This window comes from Delphinus delphis, chromosome 15, assembly GCF_949987515.2.
Source record: "Delphinus delphis chromosome 15, mDelDel1.2, whole genome shotgun sequence".
Taxonomy (NCBI): Eukaryota; Metazoa; Chordata; class Mammalia; order Artiodactyla; family Delphinidae; genus Delphinus; species Delphinus delphis.
This window is the reverse complement of record NC_082697.1, coordinates 49,746,873-49,755,905: the sequence shown is the minus strand read 5'-3', so window position 1 is coordinate 49,755,905 and position 9,033 is coordinate 49,746,873. Positions and strand designations below refer to the sequence as shown.

The following is a 9,033-nucleotide window of genomic DNA, read 5'->3' as shown; positions in this document are numbered from 1 at the left end:
GATGATGGGCTGAGTTGGAGGAGGTCTTGGGCTGCTGTCTCCAAAGCCTACATTTTTGAAACACCTACTGTGTGCCAGGTGGTACAAATGTCATCTGTAAAGTAAGGGGTGCCAGTGCCAAGGCTCAGGGCCCTGGGAGGAGGGCATGGGTGCCCAGGCCAAGGGCAAGCCCAGGCTGGTGCATCTGAGGTGCTCTGGGGGCTTGTGTGGCCCAAGTGGGGGATGGGGCAGCAGTGGGAGAGGTGGAGGGGCAGGGACCACGGGACTGTGCTGGGGGTGGGGTGTGTATGTCCTGTTACGAGGACTGGTGGGTCCATGGGATGGGTCAGAGTGCGAGGTGCCAGAGGTCATCCAGGCCACAGCGTTGCCGGCTGGGTTGACTCAGGAGAACCCCAGGAGCCGCTGCCCTGCCAGCTGCACAGTATTTCACGGCCAATGGCTCCCTCTGCTGGCCATATTGGGCATCGCCCTGACACTTAGGCTCCCAGCCCAGGATGGGGAACTTAGAGATGTTCACCCCTCCCCGCGGACCAGGAGACACACACCAGGCTCTGGGTGGCCTTGGGGACACTGTTCCCAGGACAGGACCTACCTACATTGTGGGGAAGATTTGGGCATCTGATTCAAGGTACCCACTGGAGGCTGAATTCAACTCCCCGTCAGAGACACCTGTGTGCCCAGGGGTACAGCCCCACTGGAACCAGTAAGACATAGGAGACAAGAGCCTGGCCTCGGGTGTGGTCCAGATGCAGTTCCTCCAGGCAGGTGCCAGACGTGGCCAGGACAGGTGGGGCTGGGGCCTGCCTGGCCCTTTAAGAGGGCCGCGGGGGCGGGGGGGGGGGCGGATCCCTGTTGCCTAGCAACAGGAGGGCTTGGTGGGTACCTGTCTACGAAACCAGAAGCCATGTCCTGCTTGGGGACAGAGTGGCTGGAGCTGCCCTGCTGACCGTGCTGAGTGGCCCTCCTCCCTCTCCCCCCCCCCCACCCCGTGCTCGGGCACACCATGGCGCAGACAGATATACTTCTGACCAAGGAGCCCGCCCCGCAAACGGTGCCAGCATGCCAGCTGCCCCGCAAGCTGTACGATGTGGCCCGAAACACAGGCGCCCACATGTCCTCGGGCCTGGCCACCGCTGGCTTCCGCACGGCCAAATACCTGGTGGATGAGTGGTTCCAGAACTGCTATGCCCGCTACCACCAGGCCTTTGCCGACCTCGACCAGTCGGAGCGGCAGCACCACGAGAGCCAGCAGCTGGTGGCCGAGACTGAGGCGCTGGCGCAGCGCACGCAGCAGGACTCCACGAAGAAGGTGGGCCAGCGCCTGAAGGACATGCACTGCTGGAAGTCGGAGCTGCAGCGCCAGGTGGAAGAGCTGGTCGCAGAGACTGACCTGCTGCTGGCCCAGAAGCAGCGGCTGGAGCGCACCCTGGATGCCACGGCCGTGCCCTTCTCCATAGCCACCGACAACCTGCAGTGCCGGGAGCGCCGCCAGCACCCTGACCTTGTGCGTGACTGCGTGGAGATGGAGCTGCTGAAGGTTCGGCCCCTCCCAGCCCCCAGAATTGCAGACCGGGCCGCCCCACCTCTCCCCAGGGAGCATGACCTTCCCTGGGCTGAGAGTGGGCACCCGTGTGCCCCCACGATACGGCTGGCAGATGCCTTGGTGCCCATGTACCACGTGGCTGCACACAGGCACAGGGAGCCTGCTCCCCTCAGCACATGCAGGGACACACAAGCACATGCCCAGGCGCAGAGAAGGTGGCTCTGCTTGTAGGTGGGGGACCAGAACCGACTGGGGCCGTCCCGGCTGGGGGCAGGGGCAGGGCTCAGACTGCCCAGGGGGAGGTGCCATCCCTGGCCCCAGGAGGGTGCTGGGTCTGGCCTTCCCACAGTCTGGTCCTTATAGTGGGTGCTGGGCAAGGCCTTGCTCCCTGCAAGGTGGGCCCAGCCAGGACATGCTGGGTTGGGTGCACTGTGGCCTGGGGGCAGGTCCCAGCATGGGGGTTGAGCATGGTTGGGGGCAGGGGCTGGACTTTGGTGCTTATCCACTCACCTTAGCTCCGGGTCCAGGGTTCCTGCTCTGCCCCCTGCCCCATTATGGCTCCCACGTGGGGGTGAGGCAGGGCCCAGGCCGTGGCAGCATTCATACCTGGAATGTATATTGGGACGATTGTCTGAGGCTGAGACAGTCAGAGGCCACTGAGGCAGGGCGGGACCTGGCCAGTACCCCATAAGCCCTGATGCCCCTCCACACACCCCCGAAAACCAGGAAGGGCCTGAGCTGAGCCCCAGGAGTGGCTGAGGTTGGGATGTGGTTGGGTCATGGTGGTGACTGCACCCACTGTGTGGTCCCTCAGTCACCCCTGGGTCCTGGCACCTGCTGAACAGCCCCTTTGGTCACCCTGGGTCATGCAAATTAAGCCTGACCCTGAGTTCCCAGAGGCAGAGCCCCCCATGCCCCGCCCCCCATGCCCGTGTTGGAAATCCAGCCTCAGACCAGTGTGCAAGCGTGGACGGGATAAAGGGGGGTGGGGGCCACATGCATCCCACAAAGAGCCCTTTCCCCTCCGAACCTGGCAGGACCTGTCCTTGGGGAAGCCCCCAAAGGATCAGGGAGTCACCCAGGCCAGGCCCCTGATGCTGGCAGGGAAGAGCCTCACCTGCGAACAGGCTGTAGGCCACAGGCACTCATGAGATATGGGGGAGACAGACAGCCAGCCCAGGTGCCCAGGGACCCCCTGCAAACCCCAAGCTCAGGACAGAACCTTGAGTACCTACCTCCTCCTGGCCCCAGGCCCTTCCTCTGTCCCCCCAACACCCCACCCGCACACTCATTCACTCAAGAACCTCCCAAGGCTCTGGGAGTGAACCCTCTGCCCTGAGCCAGGTCCCCTAACCAGCAGTACATGGACAACAAAGGGGCCAGGACAGGGAGATGGACCCACGGGTCAGAACTGGGCACACAGGGTTTAGAGCCCAACAGAGGAGAAATTCAAATCAGGGGGTAAGAGTTTTTCCTGCCCAGAAAGTGAAACTGTCAGGGTAGCAGGAGGAAACACAGGGTTTCCCCTTGTGTCCTTTGTCTGGGTAAGGCCTCTCTGAGCCCAAGGCCCCAAGGGGCAGCCCCAGGGGGGCTCCTGGTCCCCAGTGGCCGGGGTCCTCAAAGGCTGTCACCAGGCTGTCCAGGGGCCAGTGGGCAGGCTGGTGCCCTCAGTGTCTTGGGCAGGCTGCAGGGGTGGCCCCAGAGCCCAGGGGGTGCTAAGTGCCCAGCAAGTGGGAACCACTTCTGGGTGATCCTCCCCACAGCCCATAGAAGCCCCCAGAAGAAAAGACCCACTGCACCACCCCAAACAGCCCAGAATAAATCCGGCGAGAAAGCCAGGCTCATGTCCCATTTCCAGGAAAGAAGCTGGGGCCCAAGGCCACCAGCAGAGGTCAGGTGCTGGCAGAGCCCCCAGTTCCACTGGGGGTCACCCCAAATCTCAGCTCCTCCTAGAGGTTTGAGAGGCTGCCTGTGGGCCCCACCAGCCTGGCTGTCCTCAGACTCTCACCAGGGACGGGGGTATTCTTCCCCAGGAGGCAGACCTCATCCGGAACATTCAGGAGCTCCTGAAAAGGACCATGATGCAGGTCGTGAACCAGATTCGGTGGGTCTGAGTGGCCTCTAGGGCTGCCCTCGGGATGTCCCCCTACCCCTCAGGCTAGCTATGGGCAGGAAGTTGGGGTGACCCGGCCCTGAGGCTCAGAGAAGTGAGGGATTGTCCCCAGTCATAGCCAGAAGCAAGGGGCTGGGTGGAGGCACTGGGCAGGTAGGGGTGGCAGATTGCTGCATGGCCAACGGGCCTGGGCATCCAGAACCCAGGCCAGCATCCCAGGGCCTACCCTGCCACTTGGGGGGCTTACCCTGCCCTGCGCCCAGGTGGGCCCAGCTCCCTACCCGCACAGACAGCAGGCCCTGCCCGCTCTCCCCAGGATGAATCGCGAGCACAAGGAAACGTGCGAGATGGACTGGTCCGACAAAGTGGAGGCCTGCAACATCGACGAAGCCTGCTGCCACTACCACAACCAGAGCTCCGACTTGCAGTTCTACCCGCACTCCACCAAGTTCGAGGAGAGGTGGGATCTTCCGCAGGGGCTGTGCACAAACGCCCCGCCCCCACCCGCGAGATCCCACCTGGGCTCCTAGTTCCTCCGCTGGGGGTCCTTTGTGCAGCTCTTCTGCTCCTGGGGATGGGCAGGCGAGCGGGACCTCCGCCCAAGTGCCCAGCACACACGGTTCACCACAGGGGCTGGGGTTTGCGAGGGAGGCAGGACCCAGGGTGGGGGGCCGCCTGAGGCAGGGCGGCTGACTGCAGCTCCGCATAAGGCCGGCAGGGGGCGCAGGGCCACCACCCATCGCAACACAGCCCCGGGGTGGCGCAGGGCCCAGGGACGTAGGAGTCACTGGGGCGCGGGAACCACTTGGGGGCGCAGGAGGCACGGAAGACACGGAGTGGGGAACTGGGGTCGCGGGGCTAGCGGGGCGGAGCTGGGGGAGCAGGAGGCCCGGGGAGCGCGCGGGGAGGCGCTCCGGGTGGCGCGGGGGGCGGGACGGGGAGTGGCGCTAGGACTGGGGGTGGTAGTTTATGCTGCGACGCAGGGTACACTGGGCGCGGCGGGCGCGGGGAGGCCCTGGTGCAAACCGGAGCCATTGGCAGGTGCCCCCACCGACCGCGGTGCCCGCGCACTCCCTGCCCGCAGTGCCTCCACGCCCGAGACCTGGGCCAAGTTCACCCAGGAAAACCTGTACCGCGCCGAGCGCGAACGCCTGGCCTCAGTCAACCTGCGGAAGCTTGTCGACTGCATCCTGCAGGACGCATCCGAGGACTTGCGGCTGCAGTGCGACGCCGTGAACCTAGCCTTCGGGCGGCGCTGTGAGGAGCTGGAGGACGCGCGCCACAAGCTGGAGCACTACCTGCGCAAGGTGGGGCCGCCCGGCCACGCCCACCCCACGTCAGACCACGCCCATCCCGCTGCCAGGCCACGCCCATCCCGCCGCCACGCCACGCCCAGCCCACGACCTGACCTCGCCCAGGGCAGCCTCTAGGGCTGGACACCCCCTGGTAACGTAACCACAGAGAAAGACCAGGCCCAGACTGGGTAACCCAGACCACTCCTCCCCCACTGGCCACTATGCCTTTGTCACGACCTGGCCTGGCTCCTGCCCCTCCTTGGCCCTGCCCATCCTGAGGGACCCCTGAAGCAGGGCCCCCACTCCTCCCTGGGCCCTCATTAAGCTGATGAGAAACCAAGTGACATTTGGGGGGGGTGGCATTGTCACTGGAGTGACTGACCAGCGGGTGATGCAAGCAGGAGCAAGGAGGGTGGAAGGAGGTAGGGCCTGGCTGCCTAGTGGGGTGTCCCTGGTGCTGGCCCCTGGCCTGGCAGGGCTCTGACCCTAAGCTCTCAGGGTGACTTTTGCAGCCTTTGTCTCTCCAGCTCCCGACCAGGGTCGGGGGCTGGTGACCACAGGGCTGGGGGCTCTCAGGCCAGAGCTGCTGTGCCACAAGCTTTGCTGTCCTCACCGCCCCCAGGCCTCTGGGTGCCCATGGGAGGGACGAGGTGGCCGTGCACATCCTCCCTGCCTCCACTCCTCCCCCAGAGCCAGTGGACAGAGCTGCCTGCTCGACGTGGCACAGGGCTTGGGGTGTGGTGAGGGAGACCCACAGGGACTGTCCTGTGTGCAGACACTGCGGGAGATCGTGGACCAGGAGCACAATGTCGCAGCGCTGAAGCAGGCCATCAGGGACAAGGAGGCGCCTCTGAAAGTGGCCCAGACCCGCCTGTACCAGCGTTCCCACCGGCCCAACATGGAGCTGTGCCGAGACGCTGTCCAGTTCAGGTGCCTGTCGCTGCTGGGGCCGTCCGGGGCTGGGCCTGGTCACCAACCACCATAGGGTGCCGTCCACCCACCTCCGGGCTTTCCTCAGCCTCTGGGGCCCCCTTGAACTCCTCCCCCCACCCCCACACACAGCTCTGCAGATGTGAAGAGGAAAGACATTGGGCCCTACACAAGCACAACACACACACACACACACACACACACACACACACACACACACGGTTCCCACGTCCCCAAACCTGCCCCAGCACGACTGGATACTATGCGTCCCTTGGGGGACACTGTGCCAGGCTCCTAGTGCCAGGGGCGGCCACACTCCCTGCTTCACCCTGGTGAGGAATCTCAGGGTCTGGGAGGCAGAGCTCCCCAAGCCACACGGCCGCCCTGACCATCCTGCTTGTGGCCGTCCACACCTCCAATGTCACGGTGGACACACATCCCCGGCTTGAGGCGTAGGTGGGGTCACGTCTTCTGTTTTCTAACTTATTGAGCTCACAGTCGCCTTTTAAGCAGAAGTACCCCTGCCTTGGGCATCCCTCTTTCCCTGTCCCTCAACTCCTTCAGAAAACTGGGTCCTCACTCGGGTCCAGGGGCGCCCATCTCACTTCCAGATGCCAGGAATAGAGGAATAGAAGTTCATGTGGTGTCCTGGCCCGGCGCTCTCCCAGTGTGGCTGCTGGGTTTCCCTCTGGGCCTTTTGGGGGCGCTTCTATGGCCAAATGTCTTGACCAAGACCCCCAACAGGGGCCCCCAGGCTTTGACCTTGGGCCTCGCTCTCCCCACCCAGAAGACCAGGCGTCCCAGGGCAGCCCCAACTCACCCCTTCCTCCCACCCCCGCAGGCTGGTGAGCGAGGTAGAGGAGCTGAACCTGTCCCTGGCGGCTCTGAGGGAGAAGCTTCTGGAAGCAGAGCAGTGCCTGCACAACTTGGAGGACACGCGCATGAGCCTGGAGAAGGACATCGCTGTCAAGACGAACAGCCTCTTCATCGACCGCCAGAAGTGCATGGCCCACCGCACCCGCTACCCCACCGTCCTCCAGCTGGCCGGCTACCAGTGACCGGGCGGGCACCCTGGCGGGCGCAGAGACCCATCTCCCCCTCAAATAAAGAGCATGTTAGCTTTCTACTCAGAGAGTGTACCTGGACAGGTGGGCTTTGCCTGTTGACCCCATGTTTCAGCCATGGTGGGCCAGGGGTCTCCTGCTTGGGGCGCCCCCAGTCACCACCTGGGGAGAGGGGTCAGCCAAGAACTGTCGAGGCCCCCCCTCATTGCTCACTGCTGACCACACGGGGCACAGCCAAAGCATTGACAGTTTCTCTGCCCACCTGGGCCACCTGCTGGATGCTTCAGAGGGAGTGTCACCTCCTGTCACCACTTGTCACAGGCTCTGGTGGCTGCAGTGATAACTGAAGCCCTGCTCCTTTTCCTCCATGTGCCCTGGACACTGTCACCGGAGGCCAGCCGGCACTCCCCTCATTAGTGGGGGTGAGCCTGGAGCAGCGGTGTCAGAACACGCTGCTGGCCCAGCTCTCCCCTGAGGGACTTGGCCCCCAGGCTGTGAGGGGCCACGCGGGGTGGGGCCTGGGGCAGTGACCGCCGGGGGAACTGTGGGACCTCTCCCTGCCACCCCCACCCGGCACAGGGTGTGCACCAGACCCTGAGCTGGGGGGTGGAGGGTCAGGGCTGGAGGGGCCTCCACCCCCAGCACCTTGGTCACCTCTGTGGCCAGGCTCCTCATCCAGCCCCCTCCTTAGCCAGCAAGTGAATCAGGCCGGGCTGTGGGCGGGTGGGTGAGGGCCACAGAGCCCTGCTGCCCACCTGGCCCCACACTCTGTGTCCATGGCTCTGGGCAGAACTGGGCACAGCATCAGGGACTACCCACAAGCAGGGCCAGGTGCTCTCACGGTGGCCATGAGGCCCTCTCACTATGCCCCCTGGGGACGAGCTCCAGGCCACTGGCCCCTTGCCCATGGCAGCTCATCAACAGGACTCGGGAAGTGTCCATTAAGAGGCTGGGAGATAATAACTCGGCCGCATGCACGCCAGCCACTCAGAGCCCCATTACCGCCTGAGGCCGAGGCGGGCTGGCTGTGTAGCACAGCGTCCCCATCAGCAGCTACGAGGGCCTCCTTGTCCCTGCGCCCCACCCCTGCCGGGTGGCTGCTAATGGGGAGCTAAGTGGAGGTGCTGTGCGAAGGTCATTATCTCCAAAGCTGGGAGGGCTCGGGTACAGCCCCAGGGGGCCGGGCAGTCGTTGCCTGCAATTGTCTCATGACCACCTGTGAGCTGGCACTTGTGTCCCCTTGTAGAGACGAATGACCAGGCCCTGGAGCTGATGGGTAGCTCTGGGCCACACGGCGAATTCCCGAGGCTGCGGCTGCGTCTCACTGGAGAATTAGCCTCCCTGGGGAGTCTGGAGGGTGGCCAGATGGCTACACCCACCCACAGGGATTCGGCCCCTGCAGGAGCGGGGAGCGGGGAGTCACGGGGGGACATCAGGGCCCTGAGGGTGGCTGAAGCCTGCGACATTTCCATCCACCACAGAGGACACTCTGGCCACTCTGAGTCCACTGGTGCCCATTTAACAGGTTGGGAAACCGAGGTCAGATGCAGGGAGCAGCAGAGCTTGGGCGTCTGCCCTTCTCTGGGAGCCCCAGAAACCCCAGAGACAAGAGTGGGGCAGGCAGAGAGGAGCTTCCGCAGGTTGACTGAGGCCAGTCAGCAGCTCCCGCCGGAGCCTGGACTAATCCAGCCCTGGGTGATGCCTACAGAAAGCCCTCCGTCCAGGCCACCCACATCCAGATTCCAGCAGTGGTTGCTGACAAGGCGTGGGAGGCCACCGAGCCCCACTGGAGTGTGAACTGGCATCTCAGGGAGGCCGGGGGATATCTGGGAACCGGCTCCAGCTGGCATGATCTCCCGACCACAGCCCTCACCAGCTCTGCTCCCCTTCAGCCTGGCACGAGAAGCCCCTCAGTCTTGCCCTCTACCCTCATCCTTGCCCCCTCCCTGGTCATCAGTGAGGAGTGCCAACATGGGGAGCCTGAGGGGAGAGCCGGACCCGGGGCTGTGCCTGCATGTGCAGAGGCGAGAGAGCCAGCCCCAGCTGCCCACGGCCTGTCTTCCGGCACAGCGGCCACAGCTCCCCAAG

At 64.4% G+C, this 9,033-nt stretch overlaps 1 protein-coding gene across 1 annotated transcript; it reads left to right on the top strand.

The window, feature by feature from the left end:
- Positions 1 to 1,003: 1,003 nt before the first annotated feature.
- On the top strand, positions 1,004 to 6,988 carry LOC132437879 (tektin-4). Its single transcript, XM_060031433.1, has 6 exons — positions 1,004 to 1,537; positions 3,577 to 3,647; positions 3,973 to 4,116; positions 4,741 to 4,963; positions 5,727 to 5,881; positions 6,723 to 6,988. Exons 1-6 carry the CDS (start codon positions 1,004 to 1,006, stop codon positions 6,937 to 6,939), a joined length of 1,344 nt encoding a protein of 447 aa, XP_059887416.1. The 3' UTR covers positions 6,940 to 6,988.
- The last annotated feature ends 2,045 nt before the right edge of the window (positions 6,989 to 9,033 follow it).

Coding starts and splice junctions, on each gene's coding strand:
- LOC132437879 (XM_060031433.1), top strand. CDS start 1,004: ATGGCGCAGACAGATATACTTCTGACCAAGGAGCCCGCCCCGCAAACG. Junction 4,117..4,740: donor TCCACCAAGTTCGAGGAGAG/GTGGGATCTTCC, acceptor CCCTGCCCGCAG/TGCCTCCACGCCCGAGACCT. Junction 4,964..5,726: donor TGGAGCACTACCTGCGCAAG/GTGGGGCCGCCC, acceptor TCCTGTGTGCAG/ACACTGCGGGAGATCGTGGA.